The following is a 27,674-nucleotide window of genomic DNA, read 5'->3' on the forward strand; positions in this document are numbered from 1 at the left end:
ATTTTTATGTTTGTGTGTGTGTGTGTGTGTGCGTTTTGTGAGCACGTGTGTTTGTGTGACACAGCCACTGCTGGCAACATCTGATGGTAATACAGTAAGGCTATAGTGGACCAACTCCAGTGATGTAAACCCTAACAATTAACCACACACACACACTGACGCTCTTGCACTGTCACACGCATTCTCATTGTTTCAATCCCAAACAAACGCACAAAAATGGAAACAAATAAGCGATTGCACACATACACACTGCCATACACACAGTGAAGAAGAACGACCACACAGAGAGATTCAGGGAATCCAGATGCACGCATGCTCTTGGACGATGGGTGGCTTTTATGTTAGCACCTTGTCACCTTGTTTTGTGCAAATCATCCCCTAGTTCATAGTTCAGAGTTCAAAAGTTCAAGAGTTCATAGAAAGAATAAAATCTGCTCACCTTTTTTTCACAGGTGGTTAACTATGCATATATGCCAAACATTCATATATAGATCTATATACTTTTTGTTTTTCAAAAATTTATATGAAATCTATTATATATACATTGCTTGTGATTAAAAAAAGCAAATATTTGTAGTTTGTTTATTTTTTACAAGTGTAAGTATGTTTAGAATGGACAGGAGATTTTTTTTCTGCTCTTTTTCAGTCACTCTAAAATTCAGATGAGTCATGATCCACACGCTACAAAATCTACCCACAGTGTCCGAGGGTAACAAATCAAACGACAAAAGAAGAACTGATAAGAACAATTTAAAAAAAGAAGTGTTCAAATGAGTCTGAGGACGTGACATCTACGTCAAAAACAAAAGAATAATCAGTGAGGTCACAGCGAGGCAGTGAGTGCTATTCCTACAACCCACATACACCGTTAAATTCCCCACCTGCTTTTACAAACTGTGAGAAAAAGAAACTAAACATGCGTGCACTTTTTCGCCAGGTGTAAGTGCCTTGGCATACTGATTGGATTCTGCTGATGCACAGAGGTTTTACTTTTTTTACTGGTAATAGACATTTACTGGCTTCCCGTCAGAGAAAAGCTATAAAATGCATTTCGTTGTGTGAATAAAACTCACTGTTTCTCACTGCCAGCAGAAGCTACTCATGAGTACAATTGTAGATTTGTATTGTTAAAGGAAAATTCAGTGTTTTTTTTTAAACAACCTGCGCCTTATTGTTTTGAGTTGTAGCTGTCCCTCTGTTTATGATATTTTACTCACTTAGAAAATGGTAAAGATCGAGGAAAGCTGCAATAATGTCAGGTTGTAAAATACTGAATTTTCTTAAGACCTTGCAGAGGCTTTCCCATCCCCACAGCCTGAGAAACTACAGACATTCCCTGCAGTGGCATTTCAGAAGGGCATACACATCAAGCTCATTTAAGCTTGTATGGCAAGTTTTTATTGGTTATACAGGTAAAGGAACACAATTATTAGCTTTTTAAAAAAAATTATTTGAACAGTTAAAGCTTGTTTCTCCAGGTTTCCATGCTTGGAAATTGATACCAGACCTTGTGCAAACTGGTATAAGTAACACTATCGGGGACAGGGATGGAATCTTTACTAGCTCTCTAACAGACTATGGTGGTGTTTAACTGTTGAAGTGTAAGAAAAATTCAATTTCTAGTAGTAAAACAGCAAGCAACCTCTTCATGCTGGTGCCCCAAACTTCCATCCCTGAGTGATAAACAGGCATAAGATGAAGAGCCCCTTTAAAGCCAGTCAGCTTGCACATAGGTGGCCGGTGCCCTTGATGTGTTATTGTGGATACACAGGCAGCGGGATCTGTTGCTGAAGCAGTAGGGATGGGTGTCAACTGGGGTCTCAGCCTCACATTACGGGATGCCCTTTAGTATGAAGGAAGACCGTAAGAAAATAAAAACAAACAACAAACTCTTTGTCAAAAACATGAAGCAACTCGTCATGCTACGGTTCAAAAAAGGAGTGACCATAAGGAAAGTTGGATACCTATGACAAAAACTTCATTTCCATATTTATATACTTTTTCCTTTCAAATATATATATATATATAGAATACTTATATATATGTACGTATATATATAAGTATGTATATAATTGGTAGAAATGAGTAAACTATTAGTGGAATAGATTTAAAGATTTCTCTCTGCCTTCTATACTAAAAACCAAAAAAACAGGTGCAGATTAATTTATTATATTTCCTCTTTGCAACATTGTCTTTTCTCCTGAAAGCTATATTTAAATACATATATATATATATATATGTATATATTATATAATACCTATATATATTATTCCCTTTGGAAAACCAAAAAAAGAAACTGATTATGAAAAAAAGCCACGAGTGTTGGTTAAACATTCTCCAAATATAATAGATAGCACAGTCTGGGTACCAAGGCAGAGGGGGTTTTCTCCCACGGTTTACTTTGTGGAGCTCCGACTCTGGGCTCTAAAGTCTTCGGTTTAAAAACAGCACGTATACAGAAGACACACCTTTTTCAGGGCTGTGTGTCCGTAGCACTGTGTTCATTGCTGTTGATCTCTGTATAAATATTTTGAAAGGCAACTGAGCTTTCTGTGTGGAACAAAAAATTCTGCCTCCTCCTCCTCCTCCTTTACTCGAACTGCAAGAAGGCTTTCAGCAGCCTAATAGAGGGACCTGGGGGGTTATTTGGGAGGGGAGGTAGAAAGGAGAGGAGGGAGCGAGAAAGTGGGGATGTTACTAAGGAAACAAGTGAACCTTTCACAAATCAAATGTTCTAATTGGAGCTCGTCTGGCTCGTCTTAGCAAAAAATAATTAAATAAAAACGCCAAATATCATTTTGGGCCTGATTTAATTGGCCACAAAAGCAGGGTGGTGGGCAAGAAGAAAAATGAATGTATCGACGACTCCTCTTCAGTGCATTGCCAAGTGCAGGGTGTTAATGCAGAATGGAAACAGAGTGTGCCTAAGAGCTGCAGGTCAACATTTGTGATGCCGAACATAAAAGCAGCCGGAGTAAAAGAGGAGCGGCCCCTATCGCATCGCTTATTTTCCTTAACCCCCGAATCTTCTGTCTGTCTTCACCGATCTCCATCTGTGGCTGTGTCTCAGGGCAGGGGTCAGCTCTCCAGCAGCTGTTTCAGTGCTCGCTCAATGTTCATGCGGTGTCCGACTCGTGTCACTCCCAGCTCTGCAAAGTCATCCTTGGTTAGAGCAGGGAGGTGAGAACCTTCGATCTCATGTTCCTGAAACCCTGCTCTGTGCTCCCCCAGGTTGATGCTCTCCAACCAGTCTCCAACATCATACTTGTTCCAGAGGTGGAGGGGTTTTTGGTGAAAGGGTCGTAGAGCTAAAAGTGGTGAACCTAACCCAGGTGAATGGGAAGGTGACGGGGACGGAGAGCGAGAGCGGGAACGGGCGCTGGAGCTCCTCATTACAAAGCGGACCTCCTTTGGCTCCTGGGGTAGGCTGAGGCTCGAGGATTTGAGGATAGTTTGTGGCGGTGTGGTTGGTGAGGTTGGTAGGCCGTAGCCTGAGAATCGTCCAAGAGGGTCGCCCCGATCAGGTGAGCCTGGACTAGGGGTGCGTCGGGTGATGGGGTAGCGACTGCCAGGGCGGATGGTGTATGTGGTTCCATAACTTCTTTGAGAGATGGTGTGGAGCTCACCTAGGCTGCTGAAAAGTCTGGTGGAAACAGACAGAGGCACAAGGCTTTAAGAATAAGGAAGACTGTTAACGAAAATAAAATAAAGAAGAAAAAATGACACTTTGGGTTATAGAGTGCAGTAAAAAAATATTTGCCCCATTCCTGATTTCTTAGTCATTGTTTTTCTTGCATATTTCTCACACTTGCATTTTTCAGATCATTTTAATGTTAGACAAAGAAAACCAGAGTTAATAAAAAATGCCATTTTTAAATTATGATTACATTTATTAAGGGAAAAAATTTATCCAAACGTGAAATGTTGCCACCTAAACCTAATAACTAGTTATGCCACTCACTTGCAATCAAGCATGAGCAATGAGTCTTTACACTGTGGAGGAATCCTGATCCTCTCATCTTTGCAGAACTATTTTAATTCAGCCACACTGGAGGGTTTTTGAACATGAACAGCCTGTTTAAGGTCATGCTAAGGCACCTTGGTAGGATTGAAGCTTTGACTAGGCCACTAGAAAATTCATTTTTTATTTGTTTTTAGCCATTCAAAGCCTACTTCATATTGCCAGACAGGTTCTATTTAAGTGATTTCTTGATTCAAGGGTGTGGCAGTAATCATGCTTGGATGTCCAGTGAAACTAAACATTTAGTCACAATGAATTTGTGATTTAACAAGGTGGGCAATTGTATTTCCTCATTGGGCCAGGTAGTTTTGGATAGCTTTTTTCCCTTAATCGATAACATCATTATATTAAAACTGCATTTTTGTATTTATTTGAGTTATGTTTATCTAATATTAAAATTTGTTTGATGATCTGACAAATGTAAGTACGAGAAATATGTAAAAAAAAAAAAAGAAATCAGAAAGAGGGCAAATACTCTTTCACAGCATGTATATAAACAGCAGTCATTCATTTTAAAGTAGGTTAGTGCAGAAGAGAGGTTAATGGCTGTTAGAAAGATCAAACTAGTCAGACTAAGAACATCTAGCTATGCAAGTGACTACAGGGTAGTTCTCCAAAATAAGAGCCCTAGCCCTAATTTTTACTCACACCCATAAAAACCCCTAGTCCCTGTGACATTAATGAGCGTGTTTTTGCTATGATTAATTCAATTAAAGCTGTTGAGTCCTACTATAAGCATCCTTGAATAGGTTAGTGTGACCAACATTAGATTACAAATACAGTGTTTAAACAGATGTATTGTGTTACACTGAAACTGCTGATATCACTAACCTGAAAGCAGAATTCATTTTCTAATGTGTGACAAATTCTGTAGAAACAAACGCACACACACACACACACACACACACACACATCCAAATTTAGATGCAGAAGGCAGATCTAAAAGTAGAATATTAAATTTGATTTTCAGCTCTCTTGCACATTAGTTACATTTTGACTCACTCAAAAAAAATGGATACAGTAAATATTCAATTTCATGACCACGAATTACATTGTTTGAAGAAACAGGTGGGAATTGTTGTTAAACACTAATTAGCATTATTTACTTGTTAATCAAAGGAGTAAATGATCTTGGAAGCTTGGCTAACACTTAATTCAGTGCAATACGTTTAGCATTTAGGAACTCTGAGAAAGAAGGATCGTACTCACGTAAACACTGAGGTATAACTATTATTTTTTTATAGTGACCTGATATGGGATAATAGTTTAAATAGTCTAGTCACCTTTTTTAACATATATATATATCACTCTTTTTTTGAAAGTTATTAGAAGCATAAATTTGTGACAGTCTTAGAGACTGAACGTTAGTATAAGAACAAGAACAGTAAGAAAGAGGGATGGATACAATTAAGGAAATTTTAGCTATCATTGTGCAAGCAAGGAAAAACTGATAGGAGAAACTAAACTACTGAGTTACTACAGTGGTGTCTTTTTCATGCACGTTAACATGTCTGAAGGTGTAGCACACGTTTTCCATCTCCTGCATGTTTTTGAAACTTTTTTATTGGGTGAGATTTGGAGTAAAAGAGTGTAATGAAAGACCGGTAGCTAAGCAGCACTCGGGCTGGAAAAATGTTCAGACTACGGGGAGCCGACAGATATGAGATGAGCTCCATGCGCACTTACACAGTCGTCCTGCCCTCCTGGGCGCACAGTCAGTTCTAGACCAATCAGATCAGAGCAGCAGGGCGGAGCATGCAAGGTGAGCAGAGAGAGAGCAATGGGAGAGAATGTTAGCATCACTCAATGAGACGCAGCCTGCCAACCAGACTTATAATCTGCCTCAGCCCGCTCCGCTGTCTTTGCTGTGCGTCATCTACATGTATAGGTGTATGTGACTGTGTGAGTGTATGACTGTTCATCAGTAGATGGGCATGAATGCATTTTTGTGCTTGGGTTGCTCTACATGTCAGCATGACAAAGACAGCAGAGTGGGTTTCAGCACCTGAAGGTCTGACCAGTGGGCTACATGAGAGAGAAATGAGCACACTGTTCACATATCAAACACTGCACAAAGAAAAACGAACAAATAAAGAAACACAACAGGACAGCACATGTCTCTTGACTTTTAAAGCTGCTTTTGTACTTCGTTTCACATGCATTTATATAAGAAAATAATCTTTTTTTTAACATGGATTTGTATGTAGAGCACAGTATATAAGCGGTGAATGCACGTGTGTTTTGGTGGAGCATATTCTGTTTTATCATGGTTTAAAATACAAGACAGTCAAGGATCATGGCCATCCTCAACACAAACACTGAAAATCAAAACAAAGTTATGCAACTTTCATTAAAAAAGAAATAAAATAAAAAAAACAAAGGAAAGAAAACCAAAAAGCACAACAGAAATGAGAAACACACTTTTGTACGTGACCCAAAGCTCTGATACACAGCACATGAACAAGGTGGAGACAAAATTCAGCAGTGTAGTTTTTGAAGGGGTTTAAATGGGGCACAGAGGGGATGGGGTAAGTGATCGACGAATGTGACAATTAAGAGTGCGGAGATGCTGATGCTCTACGTGAAATGCTACAGCAGGTGAAGAGACACAGAGGCAGAGAGGGAGAGAGAGAGAAATAATGGTGTGCGCAGTCATCTTTTTTACAGCCAAGGGCAATCAACTGTCAGCATGTAGATAGTGGTGATCTCTTCATTTGGATAACATTAGGAAGGTGTGAATCCAGTCTGAACCGGTCTTACTTGATATGTTGTATTTGATATAATTCGAGCTTCATATTTAATTTATGGTCATCCAAAAGTCCAGTGTCTTGTACAAACAGGGATTTAGGACACCAAAGTATTAGGACAGCACATTTCTGTTTCTAATAGCAGTAATGAATTCCTCTGTAAAGACACATTGCTTTAACCCTGAACCATTAAATAATTGCCCGAAAGTCACATTTTTTAAAATTATTTTTAACAAAATCAATATTAATTTGCATATTTTAGTTGTGTAGTTTTGTATCATATTTGCTACATGTGTACGGAGGCCCTGAGAGACCAAACGGAATGCAACTTAAGAAAACACCAGCATTAAGAAAAACGCAAAAGCACACACAACGGAAATAGGAAAAACGGAAATAGGAAAAACGAAAATGGAAATAGGAAAAAGCAGATTTCCAAAAGCACAAGGGAAGTGTTTCTGGGGAGACAATAACCCGGCGGACCAGTTGCAGGAACCAAAATATGCTGAGAATTGTGCTGGGAGACACTTAAAAGAAGTAGAGGATCTATCGGTTTTGTGAGGAAAGAAAAGATGAGAGGTAAGTGTGTTAGCCTAACTATTAGCCCAAAAATCCGTCATCACGATTATATGAATCATGAGATTAAAACACACTTACCTAGCATGTTTTGGTTCCTGCAACTGGTCCGTCGGGCTATTGTCTCCCCAGAAACACTTCCCTTGTGCTTTTGGATCTGTTTTTTCCTATTTCTGTTTTCTTTTTTCCTATTTCCGTTGTCTTTTGTGTGCTTTTGCAGCATTTTTCCTTTTTGCTGGTGTTTTCTTAAGTTGCAGTCCGTTTGGCCCCTTAGGGCCACCGTACCTCTGGCCTTTTTTTTGAAAACTATTTCTTTTAAATGTATTGCACAATTTATTTTGTTTTTCTGAGGGAAAAAAAACACAGATTGTGTAGAAGTCTCAAAAACTGTATGTATCAAATATGATATACTAGGCATTAAGGGGTTGGAACATCAAACTATACTTGTCTAGAGCAACAGTAAGGATTAAATTCTGTGAATGGACATTAACTTGTAGCTCTATGGTGATTAGTTCTACAAAGACTTTCTCATTGTTCTTTCCCAGTCAGCGCTGTAACTGATTCCACTGACTCGTGGATGGAAACATGAAAATGCGATGCACAAGCTTTGGTGTGTGAAGTTGATCATGTCCTTTCGCTGATGTCACCATGATGAGAAGACTATGAAAAGTATGTTTTGACATCTTGTCAATGTAATATCGTCTGTTCATATCTTTCAGCTCCTCTTAGCAGCAGTGAAGTATGGTGGAAGCAACTTCTTCCATTCCCAATATTCACATAGAGAGAATATGATACAAGAAAAAAAAATCAGAGAAGCTGAAAGAAGGCTGTGAAAGAAAATCCAACTCAACTGCATCTAAAAAAGTGATCACAAACCACAGAGCTCTTTGTAAGGCTGAGACAGATCCACGACTCCATGACAATGCATTTAACATCCCGTCCTGTCAATTGTATTAAATGAGTAGCACTTCAGTGGGCAGCCAATAAAAGATACCATCTGTCCTTCTAACCTCAGATGTTAACTACCAGCCTGTCAAGCCACAAAAATACAACCAGTCTGAAGCCGGTTGCTTTATACTGGAGGAAATCAAAAGAGAAGATCCCACCACTTATGACAACATGACTCTTGAAGACTTTTGACGGGGTCAGACTTTGTCTGGTAATCTCGGCATTAACAGCCTTGTTAATGCTGAGATTGTGAGTGGATGGATTTCAACATGGCACACACCATTATAGTTCAGACAGGTTCAAATACTTGTTAAAATACATCCTTGAACCTTTGAGGTTATCACTGATGATAAAGTCTCTTGTCTTATCAATTATTATCAGCGATGACCGCAAAGAGCAGTGTATATGAGGATGTATTATGCACTATTTGAACAAAGGCTTTGGGAAACACTGGAAGGGGAGCTACTAGCAGGGTCATAGGTTAGAACCCAGAAGTGAGACTGTGCAAGAGATGAGGAGAAGCTTTCAGGAAGTACGTGCCTCCAAGCCCCGTTACCTTGTTTGCACCAACGGATAATCTACTACACACACTCACACACATATACACACACACACACACACCACTAGCTTATCAACTGCTACCGTCTACTCTTACCAACACAGAACACTTAACAGGAAGCAAAGGAGTACAGCTGTAACTATGGAAACAAGGAGCCATCAACTGTAGTACTACTGTACTGTATCTCTAAAAACAATCATTTCTTGAAAAACATTGTGGTGTAGTAATACTTCAATTGTCTTTTTTAATGATTCTTGAGGGACTGTACAAGTGTCAGTGAGGGAATCAGCTGATGCAAACAAGGTAACAAATAACAGTACAAAGAATATTAATGAAAAAAAAGATGTATATAAGTACTGTTCTCCTTCAATGGGCTGATAGACTCGTTATGTAAAATATATTTTAAAAAAAGCTTTGGTTTACCCTAGAGTCTATAACCTTAAGGTTTACTCTCTTCGGTGTCCTCACATCTGCAGAAATATAAAGGATTTCATTGTACTTTCAGGTAAGGTGTGAAAAAAGAAACCCACAGATATCAGACAAAAACACCAGTGTGCTTCAGTTAACCCTGAGACAGCTGCTGCTATGTGAGAAGTCTTCTTCTCACGGATGTTAAAGACCAAAACATGACCTGCTAATGTTATAGGATATATTAACTATGCTGTTCCACTAATATTGTCAGGGAAACTAGCACCAACAATGGTAGTGACCTCTGATATCATTACTATTTACCATCACAACTTAAACAGAAATGTACTAGCTTATAAAAAGAATGCACAATGGAAGATAACAACAGACACTGGTGCAAATAAAGTGATATAATAAAAATGCTGATAAACTAGAGAAAATAATTAACTCAGTGTCAAGAAGTAATTTAAATAAATCAAAAACACACAATGCTTGATTTTTTTTTTACTCTACCACTACATAAAGAAAGGATAAGAATGAAACTTAAAAGGATTTGTTTTTTTAATTAAAACCCTTTGTTCTCTTACTTTATAAGATCATGTCTTACCTGGCACCTGCCACAGGTGACTTCCTTCCTGGATCAAGTGATGCTCCCAGAGGTTCCTCTCCTAGTGATCTGGTGTCTTTATTTAGCTGCTGTAGTCGTGAACTGAGCTCTCCCATAACAGATGGTTTTGCTCCCTCATCTGCACCCAGCCCCAGTCCCAGCCCACCAAGATTTCCCAAACTCCCAATACCTAGCCCCACTCCTGGGCCACGGGGCTCCACTGGGTCTCCCCATAGCTTGGACCTCCTCTGGAAGAGGTAGCGTGGCTTGGTGGGGGCTAGACCAGTAACTGAGGCTGAACCACCTGGGGGGAGTCCAGCTCCTCCAGCTGCAGCAGCAGCCAGGGCAGCAGCCTGCTGCTGTGATAGCAGCTCGCTGTCAGAGCTCTGCTTCAGCAGAGGGTCCCTGAAAGTGACGGGGCCTTTACTGCCTCCTATCTGGGATTTTAGTCGGGGCTTAGGAGGCACTGGCGGCTTGTCGAGCACAAATGTCTGCCCGTCGGCATAGGAGGTGTGCGTGGTGTGTGTGTCGGCAGGCTCGCCGCTTTCTGAGGACAATGTGGACATGCTGGAAACCGTGGAGACGGTGCTGGTGGTCTCGAGATGGTGGTCTCGCTCTCTCTCGCTGGAGCTGCGCGTGTCAGCTTCCTCCACGCCTGAGTCAGCCGCAGAGCCAGACTCACCCACCGGTGGGGGCTCCAGAGGGTCAGAGGGCTTCCCTGAGACAGCTGCTGCACTGGGTGGAGGCAGGGGTTGAGCAGGCTGAGTGGGGGTCACAGCTGGCGTTGCTAGGGTTGAGGGCGTTTGTGGCGTTGGTGTTGCAGGGGTGGCGGGAGACACAGCAGGCTTAGCTGGAGACACTGGCGCCCCTTGTGCCTGTGCCAGTAGCCCATTAGCAAACTCATCTGGTGGCGGAACAACTCCAATCTTACGTAGCTCCTCTCGTGTTTCCTCATCGCTGGAGGATAACATGGCAGGGGGAAGGGTTACTGTGTACGGATCCACATCCTCCTCTGAGCTTCCCTGAGCCAGACCCTTCTCTTGGACTGGACTGGCAGAACTCTGAGCTTGGAGCTGGGTCTGGGGCTGGGCGACACTGGGACTGGGGGATTTAGCGCGTGGACTTGGTGATTTGCTGGGCTCCATGGAGGCTGGGGCAGGTGTCTGCTCTTGTTCTGAATCCACTCCAACAGCCTGCCCATTACTGGTGGCATGGACCATGATTAGCCCTGCTGTCTTCTGCTGTGATGTATCCATAATACTGATCAACATACTCTTTTTATCCTCTAACCTCTTCTCTTCCTTCCTTTCCTCTATCCTGGCCTCCATCTCCTGCCGGAATGATACAGGTGACGAAGATGCAGCCCACTGTGGCTTGGTGGGCTGCGGGGATAAAATTGATGCTGCGGAGGATCCAACCCCGAAACCCGCTACCTTGGCGCTTTTAGGTGAAAAAGGGGGAGATGTAGCTGCCCCTTCCCCATGTGGAGACTCTTTGGTCTGAGTGTCAATGAATATTACACCCTGGCCTAATTGCTCTTGTTTAGTCCGAGGCTCTGGGCTGCTAGTAGGGGACTGGCTCTGGGAGGTCAGTGCCCTCTCCCTTGCGGCCAGCGCAAGAGCCAGTGGTGAATTGGGGTCCAGAGGCTTTCCTGTAAGTGGATGGATAAAGGTGGTCCCACTAGGTGAGGGGCTCAGAGCCAAGGCAGGGGGAGGCAGCTGTCCCAGCTCTCGTGTCAGCATCCGTTCATCGATGGAGTGAGACTGAGTCAGAGAGGGGGAATCAGAGCTGGTGGTAGATGCCCCCTCCATGGTCCCAACAGAAAGGAAGACAGTGGATTTCCTCCGTTCTTCTAGGCGACGCTCACGATCCTTTACAGCTCCAGCAATTGCAGCGGCAAAGGGGCCCTTGCCCTGAAACATCATCTCTCCTTGAACACGCATACGCTCTCGCTCAGCCATCAGCTGCTGCTGGTAGTAGTCTGCACGGCTGGTGTGTGTGTGCCCGTAGGTAAGTGGGTGTCGTCCTGAGGGTGAGCTCTCTCGCGAGTGGGCAGCAGCTAAGGCCAAACTAGCTTTTTCTTGTGCATCTTCCACCTGCAGTGTAGAGACCAAAAAAATCAGGTTCCTTCTTTTTTTTTTACATTCAAATGAAAGCAACAAAATCAGATAGCATCGATAACATTCCACCTACCTGTAGCTGTTTCACCAGAGGACTCTTCTTTCTTTGGGGCTTGGTAGGTGTGTACAGTCCAATGCTAAACTGACCCACGTTTGCGTAAGGGTTGTCAATAACCCGACCTTTCCTTTTGATTCGCTCAGGTGGAGTAGCAGCAGAAGGACGTGGAATTTCTGTAGGTTCAACAGGTAAATGAGAAGAATCCTGCAGAATGATCATGGAGCGTGCTTTCTTCTGTCTCTCAATGTGTGTGGCCTGCCGCTGAGCGGCCTCGTAAGGCAGGTCCAAGGAGGACGGCTTGAAGCTCGAACGTCCTGCAGGCTCATGGCCCTGACTCTGTGTTCTCGATGGAGGTGGAGGGGGGCAGAAAGCTGGGGGAGGACCAGTGTCTAGATAGTAAGGAGGAGGAGGAGGTGCCGTTTGTGGAGGGGGAGGGATAGGGTGGGGTTGTGAGTGGTCTCGGAGGCTGTCTGTCATAGAGGAACTGCGGGGAAATCGGTGCTCGCCTACAAGAGCAGACAGCCGATCCTCCTCAGTGGCACCTGATGACGGTAAAGAGAGCAAAGAGCACAGATCATCTGGTGATAAACAAGCTCTTGAAAAAGTGCCAAGCTGGTCCACATAAAAAAATGTACTGCATCCATCTGTAAATTTGTTTACTTACATAGATAATATGTATCAGGTGTCAAAAAACACGATTATTAAAGTAGTTTAATAAAACATACAGTTCTATTTTTGACTCACATAGGATTCATTTAATGAGTATACTTACAAAAAGCATAATGTTTAATAATAAAGTTGCGTATTAATAATATATATGTTAAGCTACTTTGAAACAAGCTCTGTGCTACTTGAACAACTGCTTTCTAAATCTGTTCCAGTATCCAGTATTCATATTTACAAATTTTCAACAGTCAATGCCAAGTAATTATATATCCCACACTGTCAACTGACAACATTTGTTAATCAGTCAAGTTTTGACATGGCACATTACGACTTAACAACGAGCTTCAGTCTCAGTATTGCCTAGTCGTTCTCCTGAAACAAATTATGAAAACACAATGAAGCTTCCTCAAATTCTAGTCTCTACTTTAGGTACAATTACACTATCATTCACCTTATTTGAATATGTACAGGATGGGTGATTGCTTTACCAAAAGATTTGGTCCTGGACATGCCCTTTGGTAGTTGTATGTGACCTCTCTCAATCCCTGGATGGAGACCTCCATGTAGAGTCATCCCTTGTCTCTCAAACAGTGACTGCATGAAAAAAAAAAACAAGAAAAGTATCTTAAAATCTTGAAAGCACACCATGACTCCTATAGGTTAATTCAAAGAATATGCATAAATGTGCGCAGCAGTGCATGTCGTGTTGGCCAGGTATTTTTGTATGTGCGCTGAGTTTGTATGTATGCCAGCAGAGCAGCATATGCTGTCTGCCAATGTGCTGTGTGTAGGTGCACTCACACTGATCTCTGCTGGGGTTATTCTCCTGCTGGTGGGCCGTTGTTTGACAGTGGCTGCTCTGTAATCTGCCTCAGAGGGCTGAGAACGCAACATAGACTCCTGTGATGCCAACATCTCATCTAGTCTTTCTGTTAAGAAGAAAATTGGCCAGAACTAAATACTGAGACATAAAAACGCTGTGGCATCTATTCCAAATGTTGATATCGCCATAAAGAATACAAAGGCACCTCTAAGATGTAGCTATATGTGTGGGGTCATGCTCTGTGGTACTGTACAAAATCACTACCCTGTCTCAATAAAATACAGGAAAAAGAAAAAAAAGAACGAAAGAAAGAAGCGATAAGTGACAGAAAAGTGTAGACTGTCCACATGGCTCATGTGTTCTTCTGCTCTGCTCATCTGCTCTAATAAGCGGTTCTCAAATTGACACATCATTGATAAATCATCTTTGTGACGTCCAAAGAGATGTCAATTTCTTGTCTCAGACTCACCTCCTCTTCTCCTCCGAGCAGAAGCTTGGTGGGAAAAAGATAGCGTCAGCAGAGGAGGGAAAATGACAAGAACAAGCCAACAGAAGTGACTATTCTAAAAGTTAGGAGACACACCAAGTTTTAATGACAAAGCCAAAGCAGAAATATGACAGAAAAGGAGGGAAAAAAAAGAGTGTCGAGTTTGCATACCACTTATTTGGCACTCACCTAGTTCCTCCAGCTCAGCGGTCATGGACTTAGAGCGCAGTGTCAGGGTGGTGCTGGGAGCTCTCTTGGGTGGTGGCGGCGCTGTGGAGAAAAGGCATGGAGTTGAGGATGAACTTGAGGGGGATGAAAATCCTTTGGCTTTGCGGCTCAGTGCCCTCCTGGCATCCCCGAGACGGCCAGCCCATCCTGTCCTCACTGATTTGATTTGGTCAAATTCGGTTGAACTGGATGCTTCACACTTAGTCAGGACCTTGTTCACGCTACGGTTGGAGCCCAGCTTCTTCATATTTTGCTATCTGTTTGTCAGATGACTTATAAATGTATCAGTCTGTCTTCAAGACTTTTAGTTTTTTAGTCTCTGTGCTGCAAGAATTCCTCTCTGTTGAGGAGCCCATTGGGTGGAAATGTACAGGTCAGTCCTCCCAGTAAACAAAGAACAATAGAGTTTGTCCGCCACAATAGGCAGAAAAAGTAAGAAATGTGTGGAAAGGAGAGGGAGAAAGTCGTCCATCTTACTTTTAATATGCTGCCTGCCTAGAATTTAGCAGATGTGTATCAGACAGAGGCACACATTAATGAACCAGCTTATACAAACATGCATATCCTCCCCCAGAGAAAATTCCTTGAGGGTGCACATAATGACATGTGGGCTGACAGATGAAGAGATGATAGTAAATTCAACAGCTAAGGAAAACGATGCACTGCAGACTTTATATCCCACAGCTTGTGGGAGCCTCCCAATCCTACTATACACACAGGGCAATCGTCCCAGTCAAAGCAGTAAATCATATCTACCAAATCTTAGCTTCAAAAACAAACTATAGAGTTATGGGACTAAAAATAGGTTAGACTAAGCACTGAAATGAACGTAATGTAAAAAACAACGCAGCAACTGATTTTAAAATCATGTTAAACCTGCAGTAACAACACCAATGCCATGCAGTCTGACAGTGAAACCACATATAGCTGCATTCTCTACATGCTATAACCAAGTTTCCCAACAATACCACACGACAGAACTAGATGAGCTCACGCTATCTGAGATAGACCAGCCAACACTCCACTCAATGCACCACTGTAGCGCGATAGATCTCCAAATCCCACAGTTGCCTCAATGCCTTACTAGAGCATAACTATCATCGCTGCCGCCAGCAGCCGCAGATCTAGTGTACATACGCCATCCTGGGTACTGTCCTTATCAAACATCTTCATTTCCTCACAAGCCTGCACATTCTGGTACAGGAGCAGGGAGCAGAGGAGATGGAGGAGGAAGGCGAAAGAGAGAGGAACAGAGACAGACTCAGAGGGAGAGAGAGTTGCTTTTGCTGTAATGTAATGCTTAATTCAAACATGCAGTGTAGTCACCATGGCAACGGTGGCAGTAGTGAGGCCACGCATGGTGCAGAGAATGTGTGTTCGCTCGCGGGTCCGTGTGTGTCTGCATGTTTCTGTGCGTTTGTGTAAAGGTGCAGCACACCAAGTCCCACTGGAGGATATGAGCAGCAGGAGGGGGTGTTCAATATTGATTAGGGTGCAAAAAAAAGGCATTTAAGAGAAGTTTGAAAAAGGAATGAAGAATTTCATTCCCACCCATGAAACGCCAGATACACCCCATCTACTCTATAGCTGTTTGCACTGTCTGTCTCATCATTTCAATCTGTCTCCACATTTTTTCTTCAGTTGACAATAAAGGAATCTTACCAGTGATTATCTTTACTGTCTACTTTCTCTTTCACCTACTAAATATCTGGCCTTAGAAGCTTTGACATAAGCAGAGGTAAGAAAGCTTTAACGTTGGCTACAGTAAAGCAGCTTTGGAAAAATTGGTGTGCAAGCCCCTCTGCAACCCACATTAATCCCAAATCCTTGCAGTCATGCGGTCTCACTTAACAATTTCATTAATTAAATATTTATAAAATATTAACAAAGTGCCAAACGCATGATGGGGATGCCAAAAACAAAAACAACCCCAAAACAAAGCAAATAATAACAAGTTACATTAAAAAAAATTAACACCATCTCGGGAAAATCCTTTTCACTTGAGTCTAAGAGTAAAATTAAATGATCAATATTATATTTACATTTGTGCACCAGCAAATTAGCCTAGCTTAGCATAGTTAGTGCTATCAGCAAAAGCCCGAGTGTAGCCCAAGTATAAAACCTTTTCATACCTGTCTGACTTTCTTGTTCACTCAGCTCTTTTCACTCACCATGTGTTTATGCACCACTAATTTATTCAGACATTTAAAGCAGAATTAGTAATTATTCAACTCTGGCTCTCTCCTATAGTGTGTTTTTTATCCTCTCTCCCTCTGCTCTGTTCTCTTCCCCCTAAGCTTCCAACACAATCATCCTGGTTCTGCCTGAGTTTTCTTCTTGTTAAAAGGGAGTTTTTTCTTCCCACTGTTGCCCAGTGCTTGTTCACAGCAGGTAGTCTAACTGTTGGGGTTTTCTCTCTAATACTGTTGTGTTTTTATCCTACAATACAAAGTGTTGTTTTGAATGGGCACTATATAAATAAAACTGAATTGAAATTGTAGGTGTAAATGGCACTTCCCCAGTATTTTCTTCAGAGTCAAAGAGGATGCTCACAAAACCTACAAAAAAAGAAAAACTGCTATTTTTACATTTCAGTTTTTGCATGGATTGTGTTTTTGTCATCGGCATGTTAAATAGTGAGATTTTAGAGGCAGACTTTATCTTTGTGTTGAATTACGTGCAAAGACTGTAGCCTCTCATTAGAGACAAGAATAAGAGAGGTAGTGTCTTTTTTAATCAACTGACACCAGGAAGTACAAAAGATTTCCAAAACCTTCAACTTTTACTTTAATTAAATTACGATTGGTGTAGTCAATTGGCAAAATGGCACCATGATGGGAAGTTGAAAGGTTAAAAAAAAGCTAATAAGTGGACCTTTCTGGGGTCAAAACATGCTAATTTGACTTCTACATGAATGAATGATACTAAGAGACTGGGTTTATTTAAAAGCGACAAGCATGAGAAATGATATTAAGGCAAGAAAGACAGAAAGAGGAAGAAAGAGAGATTAAGAGACCATTAAGCCCTGAGTAGCAGAATTAAGTTGATACAGTACTGTCCTAGTGAAACTAGGTCAAACTCATTTATCACTGTCTGTATCTCAAAAATCACAAAGGACGTGCACACACCACTCTACCATGCATAAAAGCACACACACAGACGGACACGCTGCAGTGTACACAATTCTGAGGTCATTGTGCCAGGACTGTGTGGGAGCTGAGTAATCTGAGCTGTGGTTGACATGGAAACTACATGAATTTACAGCAGGGAAACGTGGTAGAAATTACCCAGACAATACACACGTATCTCCCTCTGTACACAAAAATCAACATATATGTCTCCATTACCTGATAAAATTAATTTACAAATAACAAACATCGCAACAGGAGCTTCACGTACCATATAAAATATCTCGAAGGGCAATCTAATGTAATCAAGCCATGTAGAATATGTTGTAAATTTATGAATAAGCTTAAAAATCCGTCCATTGTTGCATTAATGGCCTAGATATATCTGAGCCAACGTGTGAATACATTTTGCATATTCAGTGTAGAAAGCTACAACTCCCCCACGCTCTCAACTCTTGATCCCAAAACAATAAGAGCAAAATTTTTTAGTTGTCCACTTTATTCTCCAACTGAAAGGAACAGATGAAAGCGTTTGTCCTTGATACATACCCAAGACTTAACAGAATTGTTTCAAGTGACCAAAACAGTTCCTGAGAATGCGTAAGGTCATGTTTTCTCACACATTCCAGCACAACTGATTAATTTACTAGTAATGTTTATAAAATGCCTACTACTGTGTTATGATTTTGCTGAGTACAAATAAGTATGTACCTTTCTTGCGAACAACTTCCTCAGTCTCTGGTTTGCGAGTGACTGAAACCACCTTCATCAGCAGTCTGTTGCCCCCTTGGCGGATCAAGGATACCACCTGCTTATGACCCACCTTCACAACATTCACCCCATTTACCTGAGAGAAAATGCACCAACAAAGACAGAACAGGAAGCAAGAAACATACAACTTAGTTCCTGTTTTATTTAAATTTTTTGCTTTTATGCTGATAAAAGCATAGTTAAAGCACTATATTCAGTTACAGAGGGAAATTTACACGATTAAACCATACATTTACTTTGCATTTTCATCTGGATCTATGGACATTTACACTTCTTTCAGGAGTGAAATGTATACAAATCAAGATGAATAATGAGGCAATTTTTATCACCTCAATGAGGAAGTCCCCTGTCCTTAGACCGGCCCTCCAGGCCACTCCTTCCACGTCAACAGACTCCAGATACTGAAGGGCAGGGAACGCCGGGGTGGGAGTGAACTCCTCAATGGGCGTCTCAGCTGGGAAGAAATAGTTTTTAAAAAGTTTTAAACCCACGTCATCAAATAAAGAAGTATTTATAGCTTCCTTTTGCTTCACTGGAAAGTTAGAACAGATCATGTATCACATGCTCCAAATGCTCCTTTATTTTCCTCTCAAGCAATAATCGCGACAATAATTAAAATTTCTCTTAACCAATTTATTTAATGAACACATTAGCACTGAGTTTATTTCTGCTGCATCTAAACAGTGTTACTGAAGCTTATAGTTCCATACAAACATAATTATTATAGCATGACTAAAAAGCAGACATGCAATACTTAAGAATATTTCGTAAAGTGAGCGGGCTTTCATGTACTCCATTTAATGTTGGAGTGAATCCAGCTAAATCACTGACATATGAGAGCTCTCAGAGGACCACTAAGTGAACTGCAGTGTGTGTGTTTAAGGGTAGTGAGGAGTAAAAGACCGACTGAAAGAGAGAGACGGGCGAGCCAAGACCCACGGTGGTGAGTGATGGAGCAGTAAAGCACACTAAGACTCCCGGCAAGGTGTCTGAAAGGGGTTACCATGGTAACCATGCCGAGCAGGGAGGGAGCTGGCACGTGCGTGAGTAAAACGAATTTGCGGTGATGGAGATGAGTAGAGAGCCGATTTCGGTTAAAGTGCAGAAGGTATGATAATATTTTGAGAGGATAATGAACAGGAAGGATGTGAAGGAGGTGGAGGAGAGCGAAGAGGAACAAAAACAAGAAGAGACAAAGAGGAGAGAGGAGGAGAGAGAGAGTGTAGAGTGTTTCTCTACTAAAACTCAACGCCATGTGCAGGGAACAGATGGGACAGCTAGATGACAGCTCAGCCAAGGATGACACCACCAAAGGGGCCACATGCATTCGCACAAACACATACCCAGAAACCTGAGTGCAACTGAGTACACAAACTGAGTGTTGACCAAAGCTGGTTGTGTTGTTGACTCACACGGTAACAATACTGACTGAGCCGTAGTCAGTGACTCAGATCAACAAGCTACTTCTCAGACCAAAACACTCGCACACCTTGAAAACCTTGTGAATGGCACTGGCGTGTATCTGTATGTGCATCGCTCACCTTTGGCTCCCCGCAGGACAAAGCCAAACCCCTCATTTTCTTTCTTCTGTAAAACAGCATTCTTCTCCTCTATGATATAGTCACTGTGAAGAGAGGAGCAGGGGGATAGCAGGTATGAATCCAACATCCTCCTCACACGGACACAAAGAGAGAGGGGCGAGAGAAAGGGCAGGGGAGTAAAGCGGGTCGGTCGGTGGGAGTTGAGAAGAGGGAGGAGGTGGAGGTGAGGCGCGCACACACGTGTACATGTACTTCCTCTCTCAATCAAGTTAAAAGCCAAGCAAGACACCACAGCTCAGGTTTCCCAGGTGCCGCACTAGCATTTTAAGAAAGAAAGCAAGACACACACACACAAACACACTCACAAGTAGAAAGACAGAACATGAAAAAGTGCGCTAGAGAATGAGCAGGTGAGAGAAAGTCCTCATGATTGAAGTATCTATGGGATAAAACCTAAGAGTGAATCAATCTTCTAGCTGATCCTTCAGATGAGACTGCAGCTGTGGAGTGTGTTGAGGGACTTTGTGAAAGAAACTGACAGAGCTGGCTCAGATGTAATACTGTGGCTTGACTAATGGCAGTGGAAACAGTAAGTGAGCAGTTCATAACTGTCTGATTTTTCTGAGAGTTCAGTGGTGAAGGCAGGTAGGCGGTGTTAAGCTGAGGTGCTCATGCATATGTTTTTAAAACCTGTGAGCAGAAAGTAGAGTTAGTAAAGCAGCAAAGCAAATATCTGCAGTATGGATTGTTGTGTGAGGATTAAATCAAAATTTCTGATGCCCAAAGATGTGAAATGAAGGAAGGGAGTTAACTAAAAGATATTTTAATCATGCCTTATGATAAACGGTAACATAAAATTTTTAATAGAAAGGAAAATTGAAGAAAGGTGGCCTGAATAATGCAATATTCCTTAACTCAAATCTAATAAATCTAATAAATGTTCCATTCTTTTAACAGCACAGACTGAGGGGGACTGCTCACACTTTACACCCTGAACGCCTTTACAAAATCTATTAGCTTTACAGAATTTTGAAAGTTTCAGCAGTATCATTCATCTTTCCTGACAGAAGATGCAGATCTAGAAAGGGCTGTGGTTCAGGTTGCAACTCAGTGGGTGGCTGCAGAGTCATTAGCTTAGTTACACTCCACTTTCTCAGACTTACCCAGAGCTCCTGCTGCTGGAGCCAGGAGAACCATAACAAACCTTTCTGCAGGAAGGAGGTCAAAGATTTGGTTTCATAAAGAGATATGAAACCACTTATGCACTAATTATTATGCACAGGAAAATGAGTTGGTTAAGCACCACTAAGATACTTTGCTTCAGTCCAAACCCTTTTATCTGGTATGCTTCCATCTCTGCTCTATGACACGAAATACTGCATTAATGCAATGTGCTCGCTGTCCTTGTTCAGAACATCTACCCGCCTACATAACTCGATAAAGAAAAAATACTCACTTTTCACATATCAACGGTAAATGTTTCCTCAAAATAGACCTGTCCTTTGACATTTGCAATTCTAATATTCTGCAGACAATAGCTCGGATGAAGAAACTCAAGTATAACTCAAGTGTGTGTCCTTCGTGTGCAACTGGTACTTTACTGACTTCAAGGAACTTTAATTTGTACTTCAGAGCCTCTGAACAGAAACAGAACTATGTTTAGTTATAGTTAGCACCCATTCTAAAACAAAAACGTATATGCAGACTATCACAGGTTCACAGCTTTAGTAATGGTAACTCAAAAAGTCTGTGGCTGTGGAAACAGAAGCAACACTTACTTTGACTAAAACCTAGATTGCAAGGAGATGACATTTTATGAAAGGCAAAGGAAGCAGGTCGAAACAATGCTCGTGCAGACCAGCTCTGTGTCTCTAACCGATAAACTGTGGCATTAGAGTGAGAATTTGCATGACAACAAAATGCTCAGCTAGTACATCTAATTTGGAAGAGAGGGATCACTCACACTCTGTACATAATAAATGTCATCTCGAGATTTGGACAGGATAACAAAACTTAAAAAAGAATAAAAGATTAGATTATGAAGAAATTCAAGTGAATCAAAATTGATGAATGTGAAGACAGACATAAATGGAGAGTATGTGCTATGCATGCATAGTGAACACCCTTACATACAGACAGTATAAGAGAGTTATGTAATATCATTTGTGTGCATTTTAGAATCAGAACTGTGTGCACTAGCAGGATCATGCCTTTAGATGGCAGCACCTCTACAGCACAAATGAACTTCACTGACCCTGTTAAGACAAGGAAACCGTGTGTGATATGACCAGCAGTACAGTGCAATGAGCAGTACAATATACACTACTAGACAATGCTGTAGGATGCTAGCTCAGAGTTAGAGGTTGTACCTGTATGAGGTGAAGTTGTCGTAAGATCCCACAGTGTAGTGTCTGAACAGTCTCTTAGTGCGGTCCTCCCGTGTCTCTGTAAAATAGATTTAAAGGATTGGTTGAGTGATATACTTTTTGATGCTATAAAAACATATATTGGAGGTAACTGATCTACCTACAAGGTCATATAGACCATTAAACACTTACATCATCAAACTGCCTAAATTATTACTATGATTTAATAACAGATGTTCAAGTGAAGTGTGTTGTCTTAAAAGCCACATTGCCAGTGTATACAGATCTCCGTAAATAAGCTGAAATTAAAAATATCCCAATAATGCTTTACTTGAATATGTTTTAGGAAGTACACAGTTGATTTTTTTAAATCAGATTTAGTCCAGCTAATGACTTTATACAAATCCACAAGATTCCAAAAATGTCAAGGCTGTGTCAGCCCCAGTTCTTAGCATGTTAGTATAAAAATGTCAGTAATAATCTAATTCGATGAGCACAGAGAGGAATTAAGCTACCACAGAGAAGCAATTATCATTAACATGCTTCATTTATCATAGAGTATAATTGTTCTATGGTAATTTTTTGCTTTTGAAACAGTGAAGTAATTGCCTAATTCTGCCCTCAAAGTGTTTCTTTTAAAGGCAAATGTGTTTGATTAGACGCTCATTGAATACTGTGTGTGTATGCACCGTGTGCATGTGGTTTCTGTCACTATATGTGATGTTATCCTATAGGAGTGCTGATGCCCTTTTTCTATCCCAATAATACACAGCACAATACATCTCCACTAAACAGCCGATTGGCTGACTAAACACTGCACGGCACACACAAGCTCTTAATTGGACGAGGCTGTGAAAGCAAGAGTGGTGTTGATGTGAGACACACAGCATGTTCCTATGACTTTGCTTGGCAAACTTGGTCGCATGCTTGCCTCCTGTCGCTTTACTTTCCAATACAGGCAAACGAGAGAAGATGTATATGTGAAAAGGAAAAAGAAGACTCGCAAAGAACGAAAATGGAAAGAGGTCAAAGTGAGTGAGCAGTCTTGAACTGGCTGGCATCTCCAGATCCACTTTATCCTGTCAATCTGATTCACTGTGTGAGTGACCGACTGTCAGCTGAGAACAACTTGAAGCTTTGATAAGTGCATCCACTGACACTTGGTGACACGGCAAAAGGGCAAAAAATGAAAAGGGATTTAGCAGCAGTTAACTTTAACCTCTTAGCCACTGTTTTACTCTCTGACCTTCCTCTTCATTTTTTATATCTGCGTTTTCACAATTATCTTGTTTGCCTGAACATGCCTGTTTTTCATAATCAAGCTGTGCTCTATGAATCTGAATCACTCTGAATCTTGCAGATTTGTTTCAGCATGATTCCAACTGCGTGGCTTTCTTCATCCTTTGTATGTTAGAATGAGTGTTAATCTGAATGTCTTTTTCAGCTCAGGTGAGAAATGTAATTAAATAAATTCTCTGAATTCTCTGACACCAAATAAAAAGCCCAGTCAACTTAAAATGTATAGAGTTCAAAATATCCAACTAAAATACAATTACTGTACAGTGTACATCTATCAATTAAAGTAAAGGGAAAAGAAGGGTGAGTTGGTATTTTCTTTAGGTTAGAAGGTTACTCTACATCCGGTCTGGGGAGGAAAGACATGGCATTTTGTTAGCACAGCCTGTCAAAGGTAAGTCGTAATGAAAAAAGAGGTGATATTTGGGGAGAAAGTCATAGATGAGTCAGGACTTGTCTTCTCCCACACCTTCAGAGGCTTTCTTTTAGGGCTAGACTCCGCTTTCATGCACACATACACGTACCAGTTGAATATGAATAAGAGTTATGGCTAATGACAGACTTTCATGTATCTTAGGTTCTGTATTTATATATTAAGTGACCACATGATTTGCCTACACACTTATTCACAAGGGCTCAACACAGCAGGTAGCTCTGCATGTTTGATTGGGTAGATTTTTGTGCCAGATGCCCTTCCTGAGACAAATTCCTTAGGAGTTGCACACACACATTATTTGTGTGTGTGTGTGTGTGTGTGTGTGTGTGTGTGTGTGTGTGTGTGTGTGTGTGTGTGTGTGTGTGTGTGTGTGTGTGTGTATAAAAAGTAGGTTGCACTTTGGCCAGATTAGGAAACAGGTCCATGGTCATGGCATTACGGCTGTCATGAATAAAAAGAGGACCAAGAATGGACCCTTGTTGAACACCCAGAATAATGACAACATGACCGTAACACAATGATCGACATCAATACAAGCTATGTCTACAGAAAACACAGCATAATATTAATGACTATCAAGGGCTTCAATAATGACGTAATTGAAATCCTGATTGCTCAACGTGTAACAATATTAGACACTACATTTTTGTAATGGTAAACCTTTTTAGACTTGCAGAGTTAATGAATTTTATCTGATGCGTAAGCCAGCAGGGAAGTGATTAACTTGCAATGGATCGAAAATGTAAATTATTTTCATCCAGTGGTCATCGATGTCGTACGCAAAAGCTGTTCCTGCTGAGCACTTGTTTGTTTAGTAATGGTTTAGCTAAGAAGACTGCATTTGTTTGTTTGAATAGTGCTTGAAAGCAACAGATGCAGCATTTGTATTTCTGTTTCTACTAGAGTGTGCGCATCTAAGTTTGTGTGTGTATGTGTGTTTGTGCACCATGTGATACGGTCCAGAAGTGTGAAATGCAACTTATTCATCACAACTGTCATGTACAGCCCAGGAGCATCTAAAGACAGGGCCCTCATAGCAGAGATAACCTCCAATATACTTCCATCTATCACAGACCCATACACACAAAAGCAGAAAACAAAAGATGAGACACAGGGCTCCACTGTAAACAAAAAGCTATTATCATTTTTATTATGTATTGAATCTATACATATAGATTCATTTTAATATTAAATCTATATGTAGAGACTCAATTGCTCGGTAAGGCAAATATCTTATAAGCCAATCCAACAGCCGCACCTCAGTGCATTTAGGGATGCTGACATGGTCAAGACAACCTGCTCTAACCAATTCTAACCTGCTTTAGTTGTAACAAAACATAGAAAGCAAATGTGATTTCAGTTCATTTTAAATGTGGATTGGTTATTGGTGCCAGATGGGCTACTGGGATTTTTCCCACGCAACTATCTCTAGGGTTTACAAAGACTGGTCTGAAAATGAGAAAATACCCGGTGAGCGACAGTTCTCTGGGCGAAAATGGCCAGACTGCTTTGAGCTAATAGGAAGGCAACAGTGACTCAAATAACCACTTGTTACAACCAGTGTTTGCAGAAGAACAGCTCTAAATGCACAAAATATTAAATCTTGAAGCAGATGGGCTGCAGCAACAGGAGACCACACCAGGTGCCACTCCTGTCAGCTGAGAAAAGGAAACCAAGGCTACAATTCACACTGTCTCGTTAAAATGGGAAAATGGACGATTAGAAAAATGTCGCCTGGTCTAATGAGTCTCGATTAGATGGGCAACATTAAGATGTTAAGGTCAGAATTTGGGTTAAACAACATGAAAACGTGGATACATCCTGCCTTATATCGTCAGTTCAGGTTGGTGGTAATGGTGGTATAATGGTGTCGGGGTGTTTTCTTTGAGCCCCTTAGTACCGATTGAGAATAATTACACTCCACAGCCTACCTGAGTATTGTTGCTGACCATATCCATCCCTTTATGGTTACAGTATACCCATCTTTTGATGGCTGTGTCACAAAGCTCAAATAATCTCCATCTGGTTTTGTTAATTTAAAATTGAATGCACTACTTTCTCTCTCTGAAGACAAATGTGGTCTAAAACAGAGAGACCTCTGAATGCTTTTTTAATAACAGAGATATAGAGAGACAAGGACATTTTCAGTAGAACAATGTTGGTTTCAAACCAAATTCTACTTTTTGGAGATATCATTGAAATTCAAGTGAAACATCCAGTTCCAAAATTAAACTGTAACGTCATAGTATTAAAAAAACAAAGAAAAAGAAATAGAGGAAGGTCATTTCCCTTTGAGAACATAAAAAAAACTTGACCTCTGAATGCTTTTTAATAAAACAGAAATCAAAAGCGAGGGACATTTTCATTTGAACAATGTTCGACATCTGGTAGCAGAAACACATTTTGCCTGGATTGCCTCTTGAATAAAACAATGTGGGCAAAATTTAAATGGTAAAATTTGGCTAAAGTCAAAGTTCCTTTTGATTTGCCCAGTGGATAGAGATTCATCTGATCTCTGTCACAAATTGAAATGACTTATTGAACTTGCTGCAAAAAGTTTATGGAGAAAAACAAAAACAGAAAGTTTGAGAAGTACTGTAGTACTAGTACTGTTTAGCTTTCAAGCTTTTCACCTTAATAATAATAATAAAAATGATAATGGTAATAATAATAATAATGACAACGATAATAACAATAATAACCACACTGAATGAAATCAAATGTTGTCTCAATGCGTACCTTGGAACCAACGTAAAGTTGAACCATCAACTCTAACAGGACTAATATAGTCTAACGTTCTAGGACAGTAAAATCCAAAGTGCCTACAGCCTGCACTGTTTGATGAAGTCTTCTTCTGACATATGCTCTGTTAAAATATCCTGTTAGTGAAGTCATCTTGGTACAGTAATGCAATAAAGTAAGATTTATTAAACCACTTTCAAAAAAACGTAACTAATCAGGGTAAAAGTTGATAATAGCACTTCTACCCTATAATTTGAGCAGAAATATAGATGTTTTTACTATCAAAAATATATGAAGGGTGGTATTGACTGAAAGTTTTTTTTGTGTGTTATGAGTGATCATCTGTTGAGATGAAAGCATATTTTACACATCAAGCGATAAGTCACGCTTTCTGTAACACTGTTAACATGCTACATCTTTCCCACTTCTCTATTCTGGACAGACTGCAACACCTTTGCTGTCCTTGTCTGAAGGACGCCAGAGTCCCATCACACATACACGTGGACTCACACACACGCACGCGCACAAACACAGTGTCCACGCTGAATGGGAATTAACCTATGCTGTTTTAATACTGATAAGAGCTGCACACAAACATTCAAACACATCCACACAAACACACACACTTATCAACTAAGCCCCATTGACTTTTTAATTCTTCCCTGCCACTCTCCCACTCATGTCTACTCTCCTCTTTCTGTCTCCTCATAATTTTGTTTCTTAACCTCTTAAACCTGGTGTATAGGAGAAGAAAAACAGTGTTTAAAATAAAAATAAAAAAATGTTTAAAAAAAGAGTTGCGAGGAGAAGCTTGTGGAAATCTCATTCTCTTTTGTGCTGTCACACAATGTGTCTGTCACTGCACAGATCCAACAGGGAGTTGCTGGAGGGAGGCTAACTGTCCTCAGTGTGGCCAGAGGGGACAGACGCAGTGCTCCAGGACAGATTTAAAAACACAGACTGGAATATGTTCACCCACACAGACCTGGACCAGTACGCCTCATCTGTACTGGATTACATCTCCAAAACCACAGACAGTGTCACCACCCAGAAACGGATCACCATGTACCCCAACCAGAAGCCTTGGATGAACCGGGATGTTCGTCTCCTCCTGAAGGCCCGCAACACTGCCTTTAGGTCAGGAGATGC

The 27,674-nt window shown here is 41.0% G+C and overlaps 1 protein-coding gene across 7 annotated transcripts in view; it reads right to left on the bottom strand.

Moving 5' to 3' along the window:
- The window catches only part of shank3a (SH3 and multiple ankyrin repeat domains 3a), a 251,799-nt gene continuing 224,125 nt past the window's right edge, over window positions 1–27,674 (bottom strand). For 2 of the 7 annotated variants that reach the window (XM_080863845.1, XM_080863844.1), the window contains 11 exons: window positions 22,055–22,130; window positions 19,686–19,768; window positions 18,474–18,598; window positions 18,085–18,220; window positions 14,207–14,287; window positions 14,000–14,023; window positions 13,509–13,636; window positions 13,196–13,301; window positions 12,057–12,583; window positions 9,864–11,959; window positions 1–3,643 (listed from right to left, as the gene is read on the bottom strand). In XM_080863845.1, the coding sequence (XP_080719971.1) occupies window positions 3,079–3,643; window positions 9,864–11,959; window positions 12,057–12,583; window positions 13,196–13,301; window positions 13,509–13,636; window positions 14,000–14,023; window positions 14,207–14,287; window positions 18,085–18,220; window positions 18,474–18,598; window positions 19,686–19,768; window positions 22,055–22,130 (3,947 nt within the window). In that variant the 3' untranslated portion in view covers window positions 1–3,078. Of the gene's footprint in view, window positions 3,644–4,852; window positions 4,890–5,707; window positions 5,743–9,271; window positions 9,319–9,863; window positions 11,960–12,056; window positions 12,584–13,195; window positions 13,302–13,508; window positions 13,637–13,999; window positions 14,024–14,206; window positions 14,288–18,084; window positions 18,221–18,473; window positions 18,599–19,685; window positions 19,769–22,054; window positions 22,131–27,674 lie in introns of all 7 variants that reach the window. The other 5 variants (XR_013969460.1, XM_080863848.1, XR_013969459.1 and 2 more) reach the window with 5 other exon arrangements.

Source organism: Rhamphochromis sp. 'chilingali', assembly GCF_963969265.1.
Source record: "Rhamphochromis sp. 'chilingali' genome assembly, chromosome: 2".
Taxonomy (NCBI): Eukaryota; Metazoa; Chordata; class Actinopteri; order Cichliformes; family Cichlidae; genus Rhamphochromis; species Rhamphochromis sp. 'chilingali'.